General features: G+C 37.8%; 1 protein-coding gene across 2 annotated transcripts in view; it reads right to left on the reverse strand.

The window, feature by feature from the left end:
• Nucleotides 1–24,179, reverse strand: part of LOC139951366 (plexin-A2-like) — a 96,056-nt gene that overhangs the window by 39,518 nt on the left and 32,359 nt on the right. For both annotated transcript variants that reach the window (XM_071950244.1, XM_071950236.1), the window contains exons 5-10: nucleotides 18,518–18,630; nucleotides 14,473–14,608; nucleotides 8,894–9,065; nucleotides 6,156–6,364; nucleotides 4,839–4,958; nucleotides 3,822–3,926 (exon numbers count right to left, since the gene is read on the reverse strand). In XM_071950244.1, the coding sequence (XP_071806345.1) occupies nucleotides 3,822–3,926; nucleotides 4,839–4,958; nucleotides 6,156–6,364; nucleotides 8,894–9,065; nucleotides 14,473–14,608; nucleotides 18,518–18,630 (855 nt within the window). The remainder of the gene's footprint in view (nucleotides 1–3,821; nucleotides 3,927–4,838; nucleotides 4,959–6,155; nucleotides 6,365–8,893; nucleotides 9,066–14,472; nucleotides 14,609–18,517; nucleotides 18,631–24,179) is intronic.

A 24,179-nucleotide genomic window follows, 5' to 3' on the forward strand; every position in this document is an offset into this window, starting at 1 on the left:
GTGTTGTACTTACTACATGTATATCAACCTCTACCCTCACAGGTACCCATTTACACCCCTGGGTGGAGAGCAGCAAACATTGTAAAGTATCTTGCTCAAGGACATGAAGTGTCATGACGGGGATTCAAACCCACACTCTGATGACTTAACCACCAGAATGTGAATTTGATGCTGTTAACCACTCGGCCATGACAACCTAATTGATGTGTACAACAAATTAGGTGCCAAATTCCGTACACCTTTCTGTGCTAAAACACTATAATGCGCCAATTGCTGGGTGTCTAATCCAGAGACCCAGAATATGTTTCTGCTAAGCAAGTTTTGTTCTATGTTTAACAGGTTTTAGTGCTAACAGGCTAAATGAAATTGGGCCCAGGTAACATGAAGATATTGAGCACCATTTGCATCATGCATAGTGTACAACCTACATTATTAGCAAACTCATTGATTGTAACAAATGTAAGAGATCATTAACACATCACGACCAACAACTAATCAAGACGTGACAACCATGTGAAATTAATATCCTCTAGGAAGAAATGTCGGAGGTGAGGAGAAATTGTTGTCTTCATCATGTCTGTCTTTGTTCTAATTAACTGTCCGTACGTTCTTGTCCCCGTTTATTGTCTGTCCCCAGGCATCCCTACATAAACCTCGCCTTCCAGATGATGCCTCCATACTCTAATTATTTGTTTTTCTCTCCCTCAATAAAAAGCTTTGTGTATTGGTTATTCCTTTAAAAGAATTGTTTGTTCTGTTTTCATGATGTATGGAATAAATGCAAGTTTGAATCAATGAATGGTGATATAATGTTGGGTCTTGAGGTTTTGAAGAGTATCTGCTCATCTTCAAGTGAAATCGTTCAATCTTAAGATATTCTCAATCCTAATTCCAACATTAGGAACAGCCTTGATTGTTTCTCTGTTCAATGTTTTACAATGACTATGTACTGGATTACACAATGCAACATTTGTTCTAACTATCTCCTAAAAAAACTTTTAACGTTACTCTTCATCGCACACTGCTATCTGCTGTGTCATGTTCAAGGTTATCAAAAATCCTAGGGATAGACAGCGATCTTGATGAAACTTGCAAAGATAAGGTTCGATCTAAAGTAGAGGCAGTCGAATGAAACATTAACCATCCATTGAACAAATTCTTCATCAGACTAAGAAGTGGTAGGAGATGGCAGTCACTTCAATGCAAAACAAACAGGTACCTCAACTCCTTCATACCATACTCTGTCCGTCTACTCAACCTCAGTGTTAAACTGCTTTGTTTACTTCTGCTTAGATGTTGTTTTCAGTATGATTCTGTTGTGGTTTATTATGTAGTTTTCTGATTAATTAATAGTATGTATTTCCAGTAGTTTATTTATGATTGTGCGTTATTAATTTTGTCTGTATTGCATGTATTCAAAATGAATTTCCTCCATGGTAGGACCAATACAAATTGAGTTGAAATTGAATTGAATTGAACTGAATACAATGACTTCGCTTTGGATTATAAAATGACAACACTATGTTTCTTACTTTCTTCACAGAAACCAAAGCCAAAAACGCTGCAATTTTAAAAGGGCAATAGTTCCATTTATGAAAAAAAAAAAAAAAAAACCTTGTGTAAGATGACAACACTTTACATTGATCCAAGACATAAAACTCTCTAAAATGAGTTGTTGTAGGAAAACAGAATGAATCAATAAATCTGCATCATGTAGACCACATTAAACTGGACTTTGTAAGATACAAACATTACTACACAAGTACCACTTGATTAATTCAAAAGACTGTCGACTGTATCATAAAAGGTGTATTGATAGATTGATGGATCAATTAATTAATAACTTGGCAATGAGTTGATATTTTTATATTAACCACTTCCCGTCAGATAACAACTTTTTTAGCCAAACTTTTCCAAACTGAATAAAGGTGGATGTTTATGAACACACAGAATATTTGGGAGCCTTCTCTTTCGGTTCTTGCAGTTGACATAATAAAATCTCCAGATAATCCAATCCACTGTATGCATCATAGGCATACAATGAGTGTGTTATGCTTTATTACCCCCATACAAATAGGTACAACGGGTACTGGAACTCAAGCTCAAAATCTCCCCTTTTCAGAGGGTATTGTGTAATCCCTGATTGTTGTACAGTCAAGATTATGAGAGACGACAGAATGCCAACAATATTTGTCTTTAAATTCGGCATATAAGAGGCAAGTCTCAGACTCCAGCATACATGTACCACAGCCGTCTGTAATATGCTTCATTCTCCCCATACAAAAAGGGACAAGGGGTGCTAGAACTCATGCTCAAAATCTCCCTTTTTCAGGGGTTTATTGTGTAATAGTTGTACAAACGATGATTACGAGAGATGAAAGGCTGCCTGTAATCTTTATCATTGTATTTGGCATATGGAAGGCAAGTATCAGACTCCAGCATACCACAGCGATTACTGGCCGTGGCTTACTGCCAAGGTTCAGGCCTATTCAGGATAAGACATCCAGTAACATCTTGAAAGAGTATGACAAATCCCGGTGCATTTTATGAGTCTGTTGCTGTGGGGCACATAAATGTCCTTCTGGTAAGGGGCACCTCGTTCAGTATTGTAAATTTGTACAGGAACCTTGCACAGGGCACCACAGCTAAAGCACAGGGCACCACGGCAGTTGCTGTGGTTTTCGTTGGTTATTTCAAGGCCTGTTATATCAAGGTTACATTATGACAAAGATATTCTTTTTAAAAAAAAAATCTTTAAATTAACACTTCAAAAGGTCCGGGGAAGAAAAAACAACACACTGCAGAGGCACGGTAAAGATTTCTAAAATGACATGAAGTGGATGAGTGAGTGATTGGAAACTGGAGAACAAAACCAACTTTGTTTCAGGCTTTGTGATGAAAACATTGACATGAATAGATGTGACTGAACCTTTGACATTCCAAACACTAATCCTAACATCCTAAACCACTAAACCCTCTAAGTATTGGGATGCAATCCAAGAAAGGAAAAGGGTTGGAGGGTTACTTCAGGAAGGATGTTTATACGTGTTATTTAGGCTCGGATGTTCCTGGTCTGACCACAAACTCATGAAGTGGACTACACCAAAACATTCATCAAAACACTTCATGTGTATTTGGTCTGGGGTAACACCATGTGTATATCTACTTGCTGAGTAGACTATGCTCTTTGAGAGCTTGTCTTGCTTATCTTATACTACCGAGGAGTAGATCTTTCGGAATTTGGGAGACTACTCAGTTCTGATAAGAAATGTTTTGCTTTTTTTTTGTAACTGGGCGGAAGGTAGAAAATCAGCCGGGACTACTACTTTTGCTTAGTGAATCAGGGGGACTTCTCATTACTAACTCAACTGCCGCAGAGTGGTTTGTTAATTGGTCTCAACGTTTCGACAAGCTTGCTCTAGTCTTCGTCAAACACTCAACATTCATGTATCATGCAATCATGTTTTTTACAGTTTACACGGTAAAAAAAACTACATTCAATGTTACCACAACCCCGGATTTGCACTAAAAATTACTTTCTTTTTGAAACCAAGTTTGGTTCTAAAACAACTTTGTTTTTTGCGACACTGTTACGTTTGTTCCATTTCTTTCACACTGTTTGTTTCATTTCTCTATTTTATCATGCTATTTTCTTTTAGCTTTCAAGAGGATGTTTGCCCACATCCGCCCCACATGTTGACAATAGGAAGGGTCTTGGGTGTGACTCCCACGGTATTGCGAAACATTAATGTGGCCTGTCAGTCAGACTGAATCAACCAGTCCATGACTCCTATCAAGTTAAAACATATTGGTACACTTACTATTCTTGGGTTGCATTGCAGGCTAGATTCACTGACTCTGACTGCCCCAACCTCCTCAGCCCTGTCTTCATATTGCAGGACACACTTGTACCCCTTTTCTCCAAGCTATAGTTATCAAACAAAAGACTACATTGTTATCTGCATTGTTATCAAGGCAATGCCATACATTTAAAGCGTCAGTGGTAATTATAGCAATAATAATACTTAGTTATTATCATAGCGCTTTATCACACCTCTACGGGCGTAATAAAGCGCTTGTCCTGCGAGATATGTGGAGCAACGCTTTTAAAGTATGAGATCTATTCCTTTTTAGCACCACGCTAGGGTTTACATGGTGATGTGGCGCAATATGCTGCCGATCAGACGTGGAAACCCGAGGCAAACCCCTTCTCTTTACAATAAGTGCACGGGGTTCCTTTATGTGCATTACACAACACACCAGACCAAAACATGATTTATTTGAAATGGAATTGATTGAAGTAGACCAGTTTCTGGCTGGAGTGCCAAGAAAATCAAGCCCAATTCATACTTCACATAATAATCAACTAGAAGTGAATTTAAGTTGTACATTGTGTGCTGTTGTCCCATTTTGACACAGTAAAGTTTGCAATTGCATCGTCACAACAAGTCACATGAATTGGCGACTTGACTTTCAGAAATCGACAACACTAGAGAGAGAGTGAGAGGGGCAGGCCTTGAATATCTTTCTTGAAGGGGCACAGCAATTTTTCTTTAGTAATGGCACCTTACAAGGGAAATGTTGAGCAGAGGGCACCCTGGCAAGTGCTGCAAGTACCATGGGTTATTTCCAGGTCTGAGAGGGTCTTTAGCCCGTTTCATACTTTCTGTGAATGCGAATGCGAAGAGTATGTTGAAGTCACAAATTTGCAACGAATACTTCGCAGGGGTTGAACTCTGCTCAACTCTCTTGCGAATATCGCAGCGAAAACTTAGTTGTGACGTCAAATTCACTTCAAATTCACTTCGCATTTGCAGGAAGTATGAGCCGGGCTTTACCTTTGGTATGGGTAGATGAGCAGTGGGTACGAGGAAGCCACTTGTGACATCTGCTGCCAGTAGGATATCAACGCTATCATTCACAATACGAGGGCAGAGTAGCTCACCAAACTGGGTGCCCTGGAAAAAATACAAGTACATCAATGTTACTTCAATATCCATTTTATAATAATAATAATAATATAGGTTTTTATAAAGCGCCTTTAACAATGATCAAAGCTCTGTACAATAACAAGAACAATGCAAAGAAACAAGAAAAACAAAACTACAAAGAATTTTCTATGCTCATTACACCTCTATACTTTTCATAAAGCTAATAAGCAGAATTTGTTGCTTCAACACTAAACCAGAAAATATAAATTAATGAACTTTGAGAAATAATCTTGTTTGGAAACACAAGTGAAGATTCGTATTACTAGCTATTTGAGAAAGTTCCATGAATGATTTAAGTATGCCTGATGTCCAGAGAAGTGCATTTACAGATCTCCGTTCATCAAGAAATAAGGTCTGGAACTTATATGAAGAGCCTGGCTACCTGGGGTCGATTTCACAAAAGTTGGGACGTGTCTGATCTCGAGTTCCTAACTTAGGATTAATCTGATACAGTGGAAGGTTGGGACTCGTTCTGAGTCCTAAGATTAGTCTTAAGTTAGGAAGAGTTTTGAGAAATCGATGGCTGCTTTCACTGGCATTCAAATCAATTTTAATTAAAAGGCTTAGAAACCAACACATTCAGTCTCAACCCATCAGAATTACACTTGTCTAGAATAAACCCCCTTGCATTAGCCGCTATCGTTGATGAAACATGCATGCGTTACAGGCAACCATTTGCCAAAAGTTGTGCGCAGCCCTGACACTTTTCCATTGTTTGTCAACTAAGATGGTGGTCATTGATGTCAAGTGCAATCCATGTACTTATTCTTGGACAGAATTGTATCTACTTGCCTACCTATGGTTTACTACCAATGGTTGTCTACCAACGGTGGGGGTAAAACGCGTACTCTTTTCCACTGCTTCCCTTCAAAGATGGCGGTCAATGACATCATGTGCAATCCATGTACTGCCATATTTAGGTCTTGACAGAATTGGATCGACTTGCCTACCTATGGTTTCCTACCAATGGTTGTCTACCAACGGTGGGGGTAAAACGCGTACTCTTTTCCACTGCTTCCCTTCAAAGATGGCGGTCAATGACATCATGTGCAATCCATGTATTGCCAAATTTAGGTCTACTTTTCTACCAATGGTTGCCTACCAATAGTGGGAGTAAAACCGAGTATAAAACTCAACCCACATTATCCCCTAGACTAGACTGACCTCCTCCTTGGTTATAATCCCACTGGCATCACAGGACGTTGAGTTTCCACGGCATTTATTCTCAAAGATACACCAGTCACATTTGTACTTGTTGCCAATACACTGCATGCAACTTGTGAAGGTCCCACAGTCGTAGAAATCAAAGTCGGTGCTCACAATGTCGAGGGAGGTTTCTGTGGAATGGATGGCAAGCTCTACTCTCAAGAAACCTGTTCAAATAAAACCATTGATGATTAACGTGAAATTCTATCTTAACTCCAATTACAACTTGGTTTCTTTTCTCCCAGATGATTAAATACATACTGTGTATATATAAGACAAATAATGAAGTCCTCATAGTACAACCACACCAATGATTAATTGTTACTGGCGTTTTCGAAGATGGAATAAGATTCTTGGAAAGACTCTACTAGGGTCAAAAACATCAGACAACTCACTTCTAAAAAAGCCTTTTGGTTGGTAAGCAGGTTGCGACGGCTAATTCTATGTTCTCATATTTTGTAACAATATTAGAAACCTGTATAACCCTATGGACTAATGCTACTCCATGTATCTGTGCACAATCCAACTTGTTATTTCCCTGGTGTCTTTACAGGTATAAGTAATTTCAAAATGGGAAACATACTTCATGGTGTACAGTTTGATGAGTCACAGAGCCATGGAGATATGAAATTAATCTATATACACTGCGGAAGTCTTTCATTGGACAACATTACCAGACGTCAGTCTAGTCAAGAAATGTTCTATTTTATTGCATTGAAAAAAATAATTCAGGAAACAAGAGTGTTATTTTAAGATTTTCAGGGTTAGAATGTTTTTTGTCTTTCTTCTATCATATCATGCTAACGTCCTTGATGTTATGGCGTACATGACATGATGTATCACATGGTCCCCTAGTAACATGCACCGCCATTATTAAAAGCACATGGATGTACCCTTTTATATCATCTACATACACACGTACATGTAATAACAAACTGAGAATATAGACCTTGAAGTACACTGCTGAAAATAATGTTTAACGACTGTATGGCCTCAGCTGAAGTCTCAAATTCAATTCAAATATTTTACTGAAAAATTACTTCTTTCTCAAAAACTTGAATAATTTAGAGGGAACTGTTTCTCACAAGTCAATGCTTTATACTATCAACAGCTCTCCATTGATCATAAACAAGTAGGGTTTTTTTCTTTATTTTTATTTTTATTTTGAGTAATTACCAATAGTGTCTAGTGCCTTTAAGTCGGCTGAATTCACTGAAACATCGATTCACAAAAAAAGTCTTTAGAGGTCAACTCTAAAGTTCTCATTTTATCACTGAATATAATCCTTCACACAATACACCAACACTAACTGGTTCTCTCTTTTTAAAATATGAACTATTTATTGTTTAAAACTAAATTTGTGTAAATAATTCTTGTGTTTTAAAATAAATTGTGTTTTTAGTGCAAACAGGGAAAACAACTTTCACTTTTTACTTGTAAACTGTGATGAAGTAAATAAGTTTAATTGAATTGAATTGAATTGAATTGAATTGAATTGAATTGAATTTGAATTGAATTGAATTGAATTGAATTGAATTGAATTGAATTGAATTGGATTGTATTGTGCTTAGCGTCCGTTTTGAATCAAATTGTAGACCATTTCACAACAAATGACCGCAGTATACTCAAAGCAGCCGAAGGACCTGTACAAATTATTTCAATTTACAAGGCTATTGTGAATTATATGACATGGGAAAAAAACGAACAAAGAAAACAAAACCAAAACAAAACAAAACAAAACCAATAACACAAGGCCTGTGCTGTTTTCATAAAAAGAAGAACTGGTAATCTATATCCTTGTAACATTTATAGTCCACACAAACACAACCATAAAAAAACGATGATGATAGAATCAAAGACACAACACAAGCCTTTAAAAGGGACACGTTTCCTTTCATCGGGCAAGTTGGTCTATGAAAAGCGATTGAAACTGTAATAAAAAGCAAAATGGTTAGAAAGATGTTTTAAAAGTAGATCATAATGTTCCATATAAATATGCCTCGAAATTGCATGGTTTTCCTTATATGTATGTCATGAACTAACATGGCACGCCATTGACTCCATAAAATGGCCAACCGTGTTAGTTTTCGCAAAGTAATAAGAAAACCAAGCAATGTTAAGGCATGTTTATAAGGATTATTGTGTTTTACTTTTACATCTTTCTAACCAAATGCACCTACCTTATAACAAATGGTTTCAAACACTTTTCATGGACCGATCCAAGGCAACGTGTCTCTTTAATACAGTGTGCTGTAATTTGTGGCAGACAAACGGCATCAGAATTCAGAACTATTCAAAACAAAGGTAAATGATTGGTGTACCATTGAAATACCACTGAATTAATTTCAGTATCAATTCCCAAGAGAAACATTTCTATCAGAAAAGCTGTTCATTGACCCAATATAGAATAAGCTTGGATGCGCCATAATGATGGGCAATGTCTCTGTGCATCATTCAGTTAAGTGCACATTTTTAGACGACGCGGCGTTTACACGTAAACATAACTGGTGAGCGTACGACAGTCACCGCATATGACGTGCGTGCAAGGGGTCAATACCTGTTTGTAGACCATGAGTTTCACTGTTATGCCTGTGATATTTTTTGTCACAGGACTCAGGAAAGTACTGAGTATACAGTGTTTACACACATCAGTCTATGGGTAAAAACCTGAACTAATAAGAAAATTATTTGTTTACCTGGTCCTATCGGAGGTAATACATCACTTGCAGGTGTTAAGCACTGCACCATGGATGTATCGTTCATGGTAACCACTGTAGCCTCTGCACGAGGTAAGTCACCAAATGTACACTGGTAACCATAGGCACTACCATCGTCCAGTTTGGGTAGACCTCGGGTGGTTAGTGTCAGCTGTAATGAGATCAAGGAAAGAGGAAATACAGTTTGGGTTGCATTTAATTTGGGTTGCATTTCCTGCATCTTTAAAGGCAGTGGACACTATTGGCAATTGTCAAAGACTAGCCTACACAGTTGGTGTATCTCAACATATGCATAAAATAACTAACCTGTGAAAATTTGAGCTCAATCGGTCATCGAAGTTGCGAGATAATAATGAAAGAAAGAAACACCCTTGCCACACGAAGTTGTCTGCGTTTAGATGGTTGATTATGAGACCTCAAGTTCTAAATCTGAGGTCTCGAAATCAAATTCGTGGAAAATTACTTCTTTCTCAAAAACTATGGCACTTCAGAGGGAGCTGTTTCTCACAATGTTTTATACCATCAACCTCTCCCTATTACTCATCACCAAGAAAGGTTTTATGCTAATAATTATTTTGAGTAGTTACCAATAGTGTCCACTGCCTTTAATTAGATTTTCATTTCTCTTTTACATAGCTACATGTAAAATATTTTAAAGGTACATCTGTCCACACGGAAGACTGTTTTAAATTTTAAAAATTCTTTAAACTAGTGAACAGCATCATGCATTGGGTAATAATATTTAATACAGTAGCAGGATGTACTTCACAGAGTCAAAAAAAGGTGATTGCCTCCGTGTCCCTTGGTCATTGCCTTGATGCCCTTGAAACTCTCTGGTAGAAACTCACTATTTCCTCATCCTTTCCCTTTCAAAACTAAGCATACAAGCCTGCAGCAGTCGTTGCTTTAGACATTGGAGGGGGATCAAACTGTGAAAAGTCAGAGTGTTTAACTCATGACCTTTTACAGAACTAGGGTATTCCAGGGAAGAGGAATAAATCATGGCAGCAGTGCCAGGGTACTTCCTGGCAGCTATTTATTGGCAGCTAGCAGTTTGATCAATCAATCAATATCAGGAGAAATATGTGCACAGATCTATACAATGTGCAGCTGCATTAGTGTTGTACTATAATACATTGGGCAATGTTTGACCTTGATATTACCAAAATCAACAAGTAAAACCAACATTGTACAAGGTGCTACCCATGCACAAGATAGCGTATCGGACCAATGCTAAATTATTTGTGACACATAAAACATTTTCTTAAAATAGACATTTGATTTGGAATTTATTATATCATTTTTTTGCCTTTTTCTAGTTTCACAAAGAAACATCAACAGAAAACCATATTTATTCTCAAAAGTTTTGTTTGTATTTTCATGAAGGCTACTCATCTGGACTCAAACAATTGCACACAAACCTGTTGAAATGGACAGAAAGAGAAAAGAACACACAGTTGCATACTGCACTAGTATAAACAATATGCTATGTTTGCAATAAATACCGCAGAAAAGGCGCAAAAAAAAAAAAAATTCAATAAATGCTGTAGAAAAAGATACATACAAAAACAGAATAGCATTCTGCACTAATGACGTCTTATGCTCAAAATACATGTGTGTCAGACACACATTCCACTACTACTGTACACGTATCTCTCACGCAATCACCGCATCAGCGTGCCAGACCGCGGTAGCACAGTTTGTATGGCGCGGGTGAACAAAGTTTGGACATGTACCCGGGTATATTGTTGTGAATTTCGACACGCTGTCCGAGATCCAAGTACTGAGCCTTCTACTTTGAGCAATTTAAGTTTGTTCAATTCAAATGATCACCAATGTCGATGGACATTTATACAGGGTGTATTATGATATTCACTCCAATGTTGTGTAGACCTCCAAGAGAACACATGAAAATACGGATAGCATGGAAACAAATACTGTACAGAATATTATTGATAGAAACCATCATCTTTGCAGAGTCGGGTTATCATTAGGCCACGTATCAGTTCCTTCATTCATGCTTGACTAGACAACCGGAAACACACATGTTGTTTTTGTCCACACCAAAGGTATAAATATTACATGCATACATGGGTTCAATAGAACCGCTAACTATAGATCATCTACAACAATCACAGCCTTTCAGGACTCACTTGTCTGGCAAAATATTTCTTTTTGTCACACTTCAGGGTCATGAGAATTTCAAAAGGGCAACAACAAAACTTCCCAACAAAAAAACTTTGTTTTTAAAGACACTGGACACTATTGGTAATTGTCAAAGACTAGTCTTGACAGTTGGTGTATCTCAACATACGCATAAAATAACAAACCTGTGAAAATTTGAGCTCAATCGGTCATCGAGAAGTTGCGAGATAATAATGGAAGAAAAAACATCCCCTGTCACACGAAGATGTGTGCTTTCAGATGCTTGATTTCGAGACCTCAAATTCTAAATCCGAGGTCTCAAAGTCAAATTCGTGGATAATTACTTTTTTCTTGAAAACTACGTTACTTCAGAGGGAGCTGTTTCTCACAATGTTTTATACTATCAACAGTTACCCATTACTCGCAACCAAGTAAGGTTTTATGCTAATAATTATTTTGAGTAATTACCGATAGTGTCCACTGCCTTTAAGTATACTCTTCCTGCATGAACATTTTCGCTCCAGATTTTGGGCGATACCTAAAAACGTGACCAGCTTTTACATTGACATTTTCACAAATGTTAATTTTTAAAGGTTTACATCTACATTCATATTGGATTAAAACAATTGAACAGTTCCAAAAACAAAAGCAACACTTTGCCTTTAAACAGTGACGTGTATAGGAAGCCATAGTGAACCTTGAGATTATCATTATGTGGTAGTCGAATCTTGTCTAACAACAGTAAAGTTTACTTTCATTTTCTGAACTGAGAAGCAACTGAAATGTAATTGTACTTTCATCCTAGCCTTCACTCAGTTTCCTGTGGTTTCTACTTTAAAAAAATACACCTCCATTGTTGTTCTTTCTTTATCGCATTGTAATTTTCCTGTCTGGTTCTCAGAAAAAATCTTGTTATTATGAAAGTAAAAATGCGTTAACTTGAAAGTGCAGAAAATTAGCTTTCTTTGTGGAGTTAGGATCTTGGATGTCAAGTAGTGTATCTACGTGTACGTCAAGGCAATAACCATTTTGAATGATGATTGGTCATTTTCCCTGCCAAGATACTTTTACAAATCATTCCAAATGGGTCAAAAAAAGTATTTTTATTACTTTTTCATGATTCAGTGTTGCACAAAGACAATTTGACTAGAGCTGGATGTGAACCAACTACCTCGGGTTTACCGTGCTATTTAATAATCATTTAGCTGATGGTTTTTTTTTTTCATTCATTTTTTTCTCGCAACTTCAATGACCAATTGAGCCCAAGTTTTCAGTTTTGTCATTTTATGCAAATGTTGGGATACAGTACTGTTGGGATGTTGAGGAAACTGGTCTTTTACGATTACCAAAAGTATACACACACTATGCCTTTATCCAAACATCTACATCGAAACATAAAATAAGCTCAAGTTAGTCAAACATTTCTATTTGTTGAATTTCAAATACATTACATGTACACCCAGAGGCAACCAGAAACCTAAAACGTAGATTAAGATTTATTTATGTATGCAAGGTTTTCTGAATAGTCATCAACAAACCAAACATCTGGGCATACATAATGTCACTGTGTTGACAGCAGTGATTGCATGTAGACTGAACGGTACATCATTGTACATGTTCAATAGGTGCAGGGCTGAATATACGAAGTATGGGGACAAAATTTCATGATATTGTTGTCATCACAAAATCCTGACTACATGTACAATGTATGCACTCCTTATGAATCTAAAGGCACTGGACACTATTGGTAATCAAAACAATTGTTAGCATAAAAACTTACTTTATACCGTGCAACGGAGAGCTGTTGATAGTATACAACATTGTGAGAAACAACTCCCTCTGAAGTAACGTAGTTTTTGAGAAAGAGGTAATTTTTCGTTCAAATAATAAAAGACTTTGAACTGGCCTGAATGAGAGAGCATACCAATTTTTACAACAAAGATGTTTTGCCTTTCATTTTTCTCTTAATAATAATAATAACATGCATTTGTATAACGCTGAATACAAGGTTTCTAAGCGCCGAACAGGAAGTGTAAGATAACAAAATAAGATGGCAACTTCGACGACCAATTGACTAAAATTGTTCACAGATTAATTATTTTTCGCTAATGTTGGGATACACCGTGTGAGAATGGTCTTTGACAATTACCGAAGGTGTCCAGTGCCTTTATTAACAACAGTGATTGCATGTAAATTAAACTGCACATCATGTTCAAACCATGCAGGGCTGAATAAATTGAGTCAGCAGACGATAACTTCATGATAATGTTGCCATCAATGATTCTGACTACATACATGTAACATGTACACACCCTCCTGATGAATCTTAACAAAAGAGCACCCAGACATGTCGTTTGTATTGCTCTCCATATTGCAGATGAAATGTGCACACGCGTTAACTCTACTAGCCTCATGTAATCAAGGACTAACCAAACTGACTGGGGATGTTTGCCTTAGACATAAGTGATCAATTATTAAAGTACATGACACTCGCTACGTTGCTGGATATATTTGCAAGGGATGATGGCTACATCATGTGATTAATATTAGGAGAGTTTATAGTCTTACCAGATGATCACATGATACAAAGGAGTGTGATTGTACAGAAATGATCAAACCTAGAAATTGATACGGTCACCCCCTAGTTTACAGGTTGAACCCCTCACATTCCCGGATGTCTCATTTTAGAGAGTTTGAGGTTTGGACACAAGGCTACACCTTCCTTTCCTCTATTTATTTCGACAAGGTTTAAGGTGATTTCTTAACGAAACATCTACATATTTGACAATTCCCAGACATTGTTAATGTTATAAGAGGCCTGCATTTGTGTATTACCTCAAACTCCACCAAAAACTAACAGAGCATGAACGTATCTACATTCATGAGCATTCCATCTGGTCGAACTGACAAACCTGTACGAATTTCTCTCCTTTTTTGAGGTCAAATCTTTGGACTCACTGCATCTACATTCAGATGTTTCTTTTAGAAACATTTTTCAATCCATTAATGTGCCTGAATCATGACTGAGCCAGGTTGTCAACTTTGAATGGAAATATCACATCTCAATAGAAAGTTTGAAATAGAGGACCATACTTCCCAATACGCCTAAATCATACATAAAACACAGTAAAGCCCGGTTCATACTTCCTGTCAATGCTTAGCGAAATTGACGCGAATTTGACGTCACAACTCTCCTTTCGTAGCGTTTTTCTCAAGTGAGTTGAGCAATGTTGGCCTGCTGCGAATTGTTTGTTGCGAATTTGTGCTGTCAACATTCGCTTCGGTTCGCATTCGCAGGAAGCATGAACCGGGCTTAGGTAATCAAGCATGGCCATTCAAACAAAACTTCCTCAGTTCCTGTCAAAAATTGAGTGTAACAAGACTAAAGAGTAAAATATTTCCTAAATTATTACCTCCTGTGTCCCTTGTCTGGGTGTGTTGGGTGGGTCCACAGAGAGTATAGCAATACATTGGTCCACATTGCCCAACCATCTCAGATTGGAAAGATCTTCAGAGCCAGTACACTTGGTCTCATTGCGTCTTGTACAGCTACAACATCATAAGGAAAATTCAAGGGGAAAAAAACATAATTAGTCTACAGCATTACAAATATGTTAATATTTAACAGCTGAACTTACTACTTTAAAGGCAGTGGACACTATTGGTGATTGTCAAAGACCAGTCTTCTCACTTGTTGTATCTCAAAATATGCATAAAATAACAAACCTGGGAAAATTTCAGCTCAATCGGTCATCGAAGTTGCAAGATAATAATGAAAGAAAAATAACCCTTGCCACACGAAGTTGTGTACGTTTAGAGTTAATTTCGAGACCTCAAGTTCTAAACTTGAGGTCTCGAAATCAAATTTGTGGGAAATTACTTCTCTCTCGAAAACTATGGCACTTCAGAGGGAGCCATTTCTCACAATATTTTTACCATCAACCTCTCCCCATTACTGGTCACCAAGAAAGGTTTTATGCTAATAATTATTTTGAGTGATTACCAATAGTGTCCACTGCCTTTAAAACAGAAATCGGCAGCTTATCAATTGCGATTTGGGTTTTGTAAAAGAGCACATTGTGGTATAACAAAATGTTCAACAGATATTTATTCTTTGATTCTATGTGCATGATTTTTAAGTACAAGGGTTGGCCTACATGTACATGTACACATGATGTAGGCTCTTACAGTTACACAGACTTTTCAGCCTATTTAATAACAATTTGTCAGTTTTTTTTTTTTTTTTTTCAGAGGCCCCCAACAAATCAGAAATAAGACCCCAAAAAGAAGGAAAAAATATAATGCCTGTAGAGAGAAAGATAACTCAACCCAGACACAGTGAGTGGATTTTACAAATCTAATCATGTGGGGTTCCTGCAGATGTTACATGCGCATGGATAGATCAGGTTTTCCTTCTAATAACATGAATGTTATTATTGTAAACATTCATGTACGTGTATCTCTGACAGCATGTATGTATATCAAAATAATGGCAGTTTTAATCTGACTGGATACAGCGCAAACGCTCTGCTTGTGGTCATCCCGTACCAGACTTGTTCAATTTAACAACAGTGTTGTTATTTCTGTAACAACAACAATGTTGTTATTTCTGTAAAAAAAAAATTTTGTTTTGTTCCCACCCTAACAAATTCAGCAGATTTTTGCAATCAAAACAAGACTTTACTTTCATGTTTAACTGCAGGTTTACATAAAAATATAAAATTTAAAAAAATAAAACGTCACTTATTTTTATTTAAGGAGAGGATAAACCTTTGGAAGTTACTCAAAAAGTCATTGATCATACACTGTAAAAACTTTATTTAGTAAGAAGCATTTACGATGACACATAAGAATTTGGGAAACAAATTATTTTTTCATGGAATGTTGATTCAGAGAAAGAGAATCAAACAAATTTCAATCTGAGAAACATTTCTGCTTAAAACATTTCTCAGACTGTGTATTATCCTTCTTGCATGGTCAAAACCGCTCCAGTGTTTTTATTTAGTGATATCTCAAAAAACACATTTGAAATTAATTGTTCACAGGTTAGTTTGATTGTATTTCGACTAGGTTTATAAATGCCCTATATGATGAAGTTTTATATATTAAAATGCAGTTACAAAAGGTACATGTACAATGTACAGTTGAAAGCTGGTCAACGATTAACCTTGGGTAAAGCATATTATTTAATAACCTTGAAGAAAAATGAGCTGATACAAAAACATATAAATGTATAAATGGTAACTGCTTAGACATCAAATAATGTTCATGAATTATAGGCATACAGTTTTGGAACCATGTACATGTAACATGAACATTTTCAACACCAGATGTACATTTCTAGTTCTCATTTGGGCTGTCTTCACTTGGCACATGGCCCAGAATTCCTCCCAAGTGAGTTGCCCTAATAAAATCCACCACATTCCAACATGCATAAACTCAATGTACACATACTGTCATATTCATGCAGTCGGTAGTCCGTTTCATAAAATGGTAACCAACCCCTCTAGGCCTCCAGTTATGTATGTGATTCTAATGCATATATCCCTGTACATGTATGTCAGCGACGACAACGAGACGGAGCCAAGATCCAACCCCTGACCTGCCAGACTCAGGGATGTTGTCAATGACTAGTAACAGTCTGGAGTACATTACAACAACCCAGTCAGTACCTAAGCAACTACCCCCGCTAACAGGCCTGGGGGGCAAGCGTTTCCCATTTCTATATTTACATTTCCAGGAAGTTAAGAATTGTTTCCCATATTCATGATCATGGAGGAGGGGGTGTTGGGTTTATTTCACTTGAAGCAACCTCCTGCTGTAGAAGCCATTCTCTGGCCTCTTGCTACTGTTATTAGAGTTGGATGAATGACAGCTAGATTACCAGGTCTCCAGTAGAGTAGGAATGTTTACCTTCTCAAGGTAACATGTGTGTAGTATGTGAAGGAAATCTAAACCATGTGGATAACAAAATCAGGGAGCTCTTAAGTTTAAACTTAAGAGCTCACATATAATTTTTAAAAACACCCATGTTCCTTTCTGCAGTAATTTTGAGCTTTGTTAATTCATGTATTTTTCACACATGGTACATTAATCCTTAGGAAATGTTAAACCGTTCAACAAACCAACTATCAACAAATAATGCATCAAATTCCAGTATTAATTATTCTACTTCCTGCATGTACATCTCCCTGCTGCGGATTTTCTGCAATAACTCTAAAATGCGCCCACCTTTCAAAATTTTCACAAGTTAGGTTTATTAATAGTATGTCCTATAGGATTAAAATAATCAAATTGTGCAAAAAAAAACGAAGTAAGGTAGAGGCCCATTTTGCCCTTAAGTAGGAAGAATATTATGCCTGACTGAGTGGTAAACCAACTATTACATCAGGGCCCAATTTCATGGCTCTGCTTACCGTAAGAGGCGCTTACGGAAAGCAGGGAGTTCTGTGCTTACGGCAAGCGTATTTTTCGTGGTGGCGAATTTTGGCTTCTGCGCGTGATTCTCCACGTTCCTAGGCGTTCTAGGCTTACGCAGAACTTTGGCGCTGGCATGTTAGCTGGGAATTGTGATTGTAAGCGCAGAATTTCGGCGGTAAGCAGAGCCATGAAATTGGTCCCAGGTGAATTGGATCAGTGTACTTTTTAATGATTTTGCTTCCAGACCAAATCTTTTGTCTTTAAATGAGAGTCAATAAACCAAGTAACTCTTTTCAATTTAAATCAAGTTGCTTGCTTTGTCCAGAAAACAAATTAATCAGCTATCGACTCATACATCAGTTAGGCCTACTGATTTAAAAAAGCACCGAACTACAGTGGAACTTTCAGATAGTCCTGAAGAACCTGTCCGTCTGGGAGATATAAAAAAAATGCCAGCACAGCAAGACTTCAAAGTGAATTTTTCTATTTCCAGCAGCACAGTTGAGAAAGTAGTAAAAACAAGGAAGTCAGTTGATGAGCTGAAAAGTGGCAAGCCTGATGATCTGGCGCCTGCCCATTAATGACAGCCCATAAAAGACACCCAGACTCATCAGTCATGTACCAGCAACCCACTTAGAGACCCAGATACATAACAAGATTCTAAAAAATGCAGGATGTAGTGGTTTAGAGCATCGAATTCAAATTCTGGTGTTTAAGACATCGGAGTGTGGGTTCAAATCCCCATCATTACACTTCATGTCTTTGCGCAAGATGCTTTACTGCTTCTCTTCACCAAAAGGTATAAATGGGTACCTGTTAGGGCAGAGATGGTTCTTGTGATTGATTTAGCTTTGTGCGCTACATACTCAGCAACACAGGCTGTATACTCCCAAGGGAGATGAGATGGTTTAATTAAGGAGTGAAATCAAATGGCCAAGCGGCCAGGGGTAATGTTGTTGAAGCGCGATGAGCGTCACTAAGTGACGAACCTGAGCGCTTTATAAGAAGCAGTTATAATTTGAAGCTGATAAAATCTACCTCTTTTGTAGAGAACACCAGCCACAGTAGGGGTCTCCAGTGCCGTTTCCTACACCCAAACAGCTCTCACATGAAGTGTATTGAGAACAGTTCTCCACTGGTATCTTATGGATCTGCACAAAGCGGGGAAAAATACAATAAAAATGTTATTGATAAAAATATCAATTAATGAACTTAAAGTTACAGTTATGGATTCACATGTGTGTACTGAAGACAGTTTACCTTCCCAACATTTTACAAATTATATGTGGTTTTTAATTAATTAATTAATTAATTAAGTGTCTTGCTCAATGGCACAAGTGTCATGACCTAGTGTCATGACCGGGTATCGAACCTACACTCTGCTGCTGACAACACCTGGGGTTTATTTCACAAAGAGTCAGGAATAGTCCTAGGAGAAATCCAAACAATTAAGGCTAGTCCTAAGTTAGGACAAGTTACTCGTCCTAACCCGAAACAAGACTAGTCTTAACTCTTTGTAAAATCCACCCTAGAGATTGGGTCTAGTGGATCTCTCCTCGGTCATGACACACTACAAAAGGTTGCTATGATAAAAGGTTGGTCCTTTAGAAACACTTGGTATGCTATCGTACCAAGATTCCCCTTTAAATTATTCCAGACATGATCAGTGATGACTTGCAGGCGCTGCATGTGCATCATCCAAATATTTCCTGTGTTGAAACCAACCACAGTGGCTGCCAAAAAAAAGTGACCGCTTAAAAACCAAGTAATAAACAGGTCTGTGTATCCTTTGTTGATAACGGGTTCCCACTCCCCTCACAACATCACTTCCCTAATTAATCTCCCTTGGGTCACCCCCCCCCCCCTCCCCCCCCCCCTTGCCATCAAGTATAACTTCCCCTTCTTATAGTCAGAATCTAGAGAACGCCAAGGAGTAATCTTGACATGGATTGTTGTGATATTGGCCTTTTTTTTTTCTCTTTTTCTCTGAGGTGGTGACCCAGATGATGGTCCTGTGACCCAGATGATGGTCCTGGGCTAGTCTTGGTGCAAGACATTCTCGTCGAGCTAGTCAACCTCTATAGTTAGGCCCCATTCATTCAACGCTACACACACCAATAGAGGGTGTCTACGCCCCGATCCCGCCAACAAGTGGTGTGGGTGGGGTGATCTGGAAGTTCTTAAACAACGCCCGATATCGTTCGGTGTGCGGCGAGGAGAAGTGGAGCGAAGCATCGTGATAGTAAATAGCAACGTCTTGCATCATGACTAGTCCTAGGCCTCCCTTGATGTTTGAAAAAGGTTACCTTGAATACATTTACCCACACCATTTTTTTCTTCCAGGCAAACCTAGGTCCCTAGATTTAGGATATCCTTCTGACATTTCAAAATGCCCCCAATTTTTTCCCCTTAAATTTATTACATTTCCTCAGGTCTCTAGGCAACCAACAAGAGTAAATTGGTGACTATCCATAAATATAAGAAAACATGTGGCAAGGATGGTTGCTGTACTCGACTTGGTAATATCTTTAAATAGCAATAACAACTTTCTTTTAGTTTGTTTTCCAAAAAATAAAAACTTCAGTGATGTGGCATTGGGATAGCATTAAGCTTCTCTTAAATGGTTATTTTGTTAGTGTGTTACCGTTTCTGAATAATCGTCGCCCATTAAAAAAAAATGTTTTTAAAGTAACAATAAATTGTTTACAGAACTCAGTAAGTAACAACGAAACAAATCTTAAAATACACCATAAAATAATCTTTTTGTTCATTCGTGGTATTCTAAATCATTTAGTAAAATCTTGTACTTGTAATCTAAAATTTCTGTGAAACTGTGCTCTATCGCCAGTGCTGTCAACGGCTTTGCTTACGTGCCAGCAATGATGTATGTTGCAGTCTCAAGGGGAAAAAGGTCTCTCCAGAGCATGCGCAAATTGGTCATGGCATTTGTAACTAGTTTTTGTGTGCTGTTGCATAATATGCTGGTATATTTCACCAATGTTGTGACTGCAATGTGGTCAGAGTTTCCCATCACTGTCAAGTGAATTGTTTTTATGACTGTCCAAGCCATAAAAAAAATCAATGATTCACTATTCATAAATACCTCAGACAGTTTCGCTATTTCTATTGGTGGAGAGCGCGTCACGTGGGGGTGTTTAAACCTTTGATAATGACCAGTGTTTATAACCTGTTGTGATCAGATACTCGGGGCTAGTCTTGGTGCAAGACGTTGCTTGTGAGCTGGCCGCACTGAGTGTGAAAGGAAAACGAGAACGTGTTGCACAAAGACTATACGCGCACGTACAGAACTGGAAACTGTCCGAAATAGGCGTCTCAGTCATAACAATGCAACAACAAACGTCATACATGTACATACAGAGCTCAAGCACGTCGGAAACGGATAAGTTTTTACAGAGTTTCTTACTTTATTACGACTTTTAACCAAAAAGGCATTTATGAATGGGAATAACAGAGTAGTGACTCTTTCTTTAATGGCCGTTTAAAACCTTGCAGGGTTGTTGCTGTGTGATAAAGGCCCTCGCCTGCACTGCAACGACCCTGCCTGTTTTAAATGGCCGTGAAAGAACTGTCGCTACACTTTTATTCCCTTATTCAATCCATGTGTAATTGTGTAACTGGCACAGGCTTGTAGAAGTTGCATCTGATCAATTTTTCTTTATTGCTGACAAAAAATAAGTGTGTAGACTAGTCACAAGTCTTTTTTGCTACAAGGACATTCTGCTTGATAATGAGGGCTCACTGTCACATTCAGTTACATAGACCACCATTCACATGTTGTATGTCACTATGTTTACACATACATGTAGTGTATCAAAGAGCAAAACCTACAGTAGCAGGGTTGCTGAAATTGTTTTTAAAGTAAATTGCGATTCTATCGTAGTGTCATGTTTGTAACTGTTCAACCATGGTTCAACATTCCTCACTTAAAGCATGGGTAGAGCTGCTGGTGTACATGTAGAAAGACTCCAGTATTAATAAACCTGAGGTCCATGTGCATCAGCCAGGTGGTCAGCATTGTTTTCTTAGCAAGGTTCTACTGTATACCTTCCCTTTAAATCCTTCAGGGTATCGCTTGGTTGCCACCCTTCCTTTTCTCATTTCGCGACATCCTTCTCTCTCTCTATAACTTCCCCAAGAGATTTTACAGATCCAAAAGCCATTTCCAATGTTTTTTCTCATTTTGTGGATTTTCAAATCCAGCCGATACTTATTTTGCTAGTTGCTGTAGCGTAGAATTATATTTAGGAGTGGATTCACCATTGAACAATGCTTTGTATGATAATGAGATTGGTTTGCTACCATCTGCCAAACATCCAGCTGAGAAGACCACTGCATTGTTTATTGTATTTAATGATAGACTTTTTCTTTTTATGGTTCCTTTTCTTGTTATGTGATTCTTTGGAATATAGAGGTTCGAAGCAGACATGAAGCCGACTATCTGAAGTTGTCACATCTTGTTTACAAAACCCCAACTTAAGAGAGGTACATTTGTAGAACTTAAAGAATAGAGCCCTGACGGCTCAATTGAATGTTCAATTAGTAAAATGTAGAGCCTGATTACTTCAAAACTGCATCTCTGTGACTGCCATGTGCATGTATGTACACTGTACTGCAGCCCTTCGCTAGCGGTTGTTTTAACAATTGTGTGTGTTTCACGAAAGTGCTCAGGGCTTCAGATGAGAGGATGGAACCTGAAATCGGATCCAAATCCGAAGCCATTGATTCGAAAAGGGCCACAATAGGGCCTGACATAGGTTTAATTCAGCAGGAATTCATGGATTAAAATGATTTTTCTCCTATGTACTATGACTTCTGACTGGCACCCCTGAACCAAGATATTGAAAAATAAGGATCCACCAACACTGGGATCTATAGCTCAATTGGTAGAGTGCTGGTACGTTAATCTGGAGGACATTGGTTCAAATAATCCCGCTCTAGTCAATTTTTCTTTGTTGAACCCTAAATGTTCTTAAAAACCTATAGTTTAGTATAATGTAATACGTGTGTACAGGAACCTCCCATTCCACTCATTTCAGCCCGACAGACATGCCTGTGGATTTGGCACATAACACAGCCTTGGATCAAGGTTTCTGAAACGACATACCACATAGCTGAGACAAATGATATGTTGAAGAGATCAGTTCCTCTTTAATGCTTTTCATATGATTTCAATAAAAAAGGTGCATCCTGTCAAAGATATCCATTTGGACGGATCATTCAAAACTTCATAACTGCAACCATTTGAAGGTCAATTGTAAAAATGTGTTACCACACTGTGTGGTGATACCACACTGACTCCTGGACATCCCCTTGTTATGTTTACTTGAAACCTAACAAACATCACATGGCCTTGGCATTTTTTTTTTTCCTTTCTAATATCCACCTCAGATGGCCAAATCATGGATGAAGGTCCTTATTCCATAGTGAAACCATGGTGAAAGCCACTGGCCTTCAAGCCTGAATCCATTGCTCATGAAGGAACAACAAAGTCTTTGATGCATTTCTAGTACACAAGTGCACCACTTTCAGATTTTATGGTTACTTACTTTATTTATGTCCTTTTTCACATCCAACAGCACAATTAGTGCCAGATGTGGTAGACTGAAAACCCACTCGCCATGCAAGGCTCCCGTCTGAGGCGGGATTCAAACCCGAGTCCAAACAGGTAAAAGACAGGGGAAAGAAACTGAAACCTCATCCCCTGTTGTACATGTATTGCCATTTTTTGACAACAGTTTATATACGGATAAGCAGGTGAAACTGGTTTTGTTTCTGTCTGTTTGCTTGTTTTTCATTTTGGTAATTACCTTATGAAAGAGACCATATTTGCAGTACCCTTCTGTGTCCACTTGACATAAATGCCCACAAAAACAGCTCAGCTGGTAAATATACCCATTCTCCTCCAAACCCATTTAAAAAAATTAAAACAAATCTTTATTTAAAAATTATTCACAAATCATGCATACAACTTCCTCAACAATTTATAATAAAGCTGATGTTTGTCAATGAGATTTACAAATAACTGTTCCACAAAGTTGGTGCGTAAAGCCATTATACACTTTCGGTACAGAAAAAAAGATAAAAAGTTTACAAATAATTACAGGGTTTACAGAAGGTAATGGTGAAAGACTTCTCTTGAAACATTATTCCATGAAATACTTCACTTTTTGAGAAAACATTAAAACAATACCAATTCTCGATAGCGAGAATTACAGATATATTTTTTAAAACACATGTCATTACAAGGCGAAACGTTCGGAAACGAGAGTGGGTTTTCCCGTTATTTTCTCCCGACTCCGATGGCCGATTGAGCTTAAATTTTCACAGGTTAGTTATTTTATATATAAGTTGTGATACACAAAGTGTGGGACTTGGACAATACTGTTTACCAAAAGTGTATAAAGGCTTTAAAACATTGGTGTATACTGTTACAGTCTTGAGTGGTACACAATACAACAAAAGCTCATCAGCTCACATGTTCCAAGAAACATGTACTTTTCTGTCATCTTGGGGCTGCGTTGCCCTTCTATCAAAGAAAACCTTGCCTTGCCCTTACAAAAACCAAGTTTTAGTATTGGTGTCTTTATAACTAGAAGTGCAATACAGTCTTGTAATACAAGTAATTTTAATGTTAGTGAGACTGGCAGTTAGTATTTCGTCAGACTGAGGGATCTGTTTC

The sequence above is a fragment of the Asterias amurensis genome, chromosome 2 (genome assembly GCF_032118995.1).
Source record: "Asterias amurensis chromosome 2, ASM3211899v1".
Classification (NCBI taxonomy): Eukaryota; Metazoa; Echinodermata; class Asteroidea; order Forcipulatida; family Asteriidae; genus Asterias; species Asterias amurensis.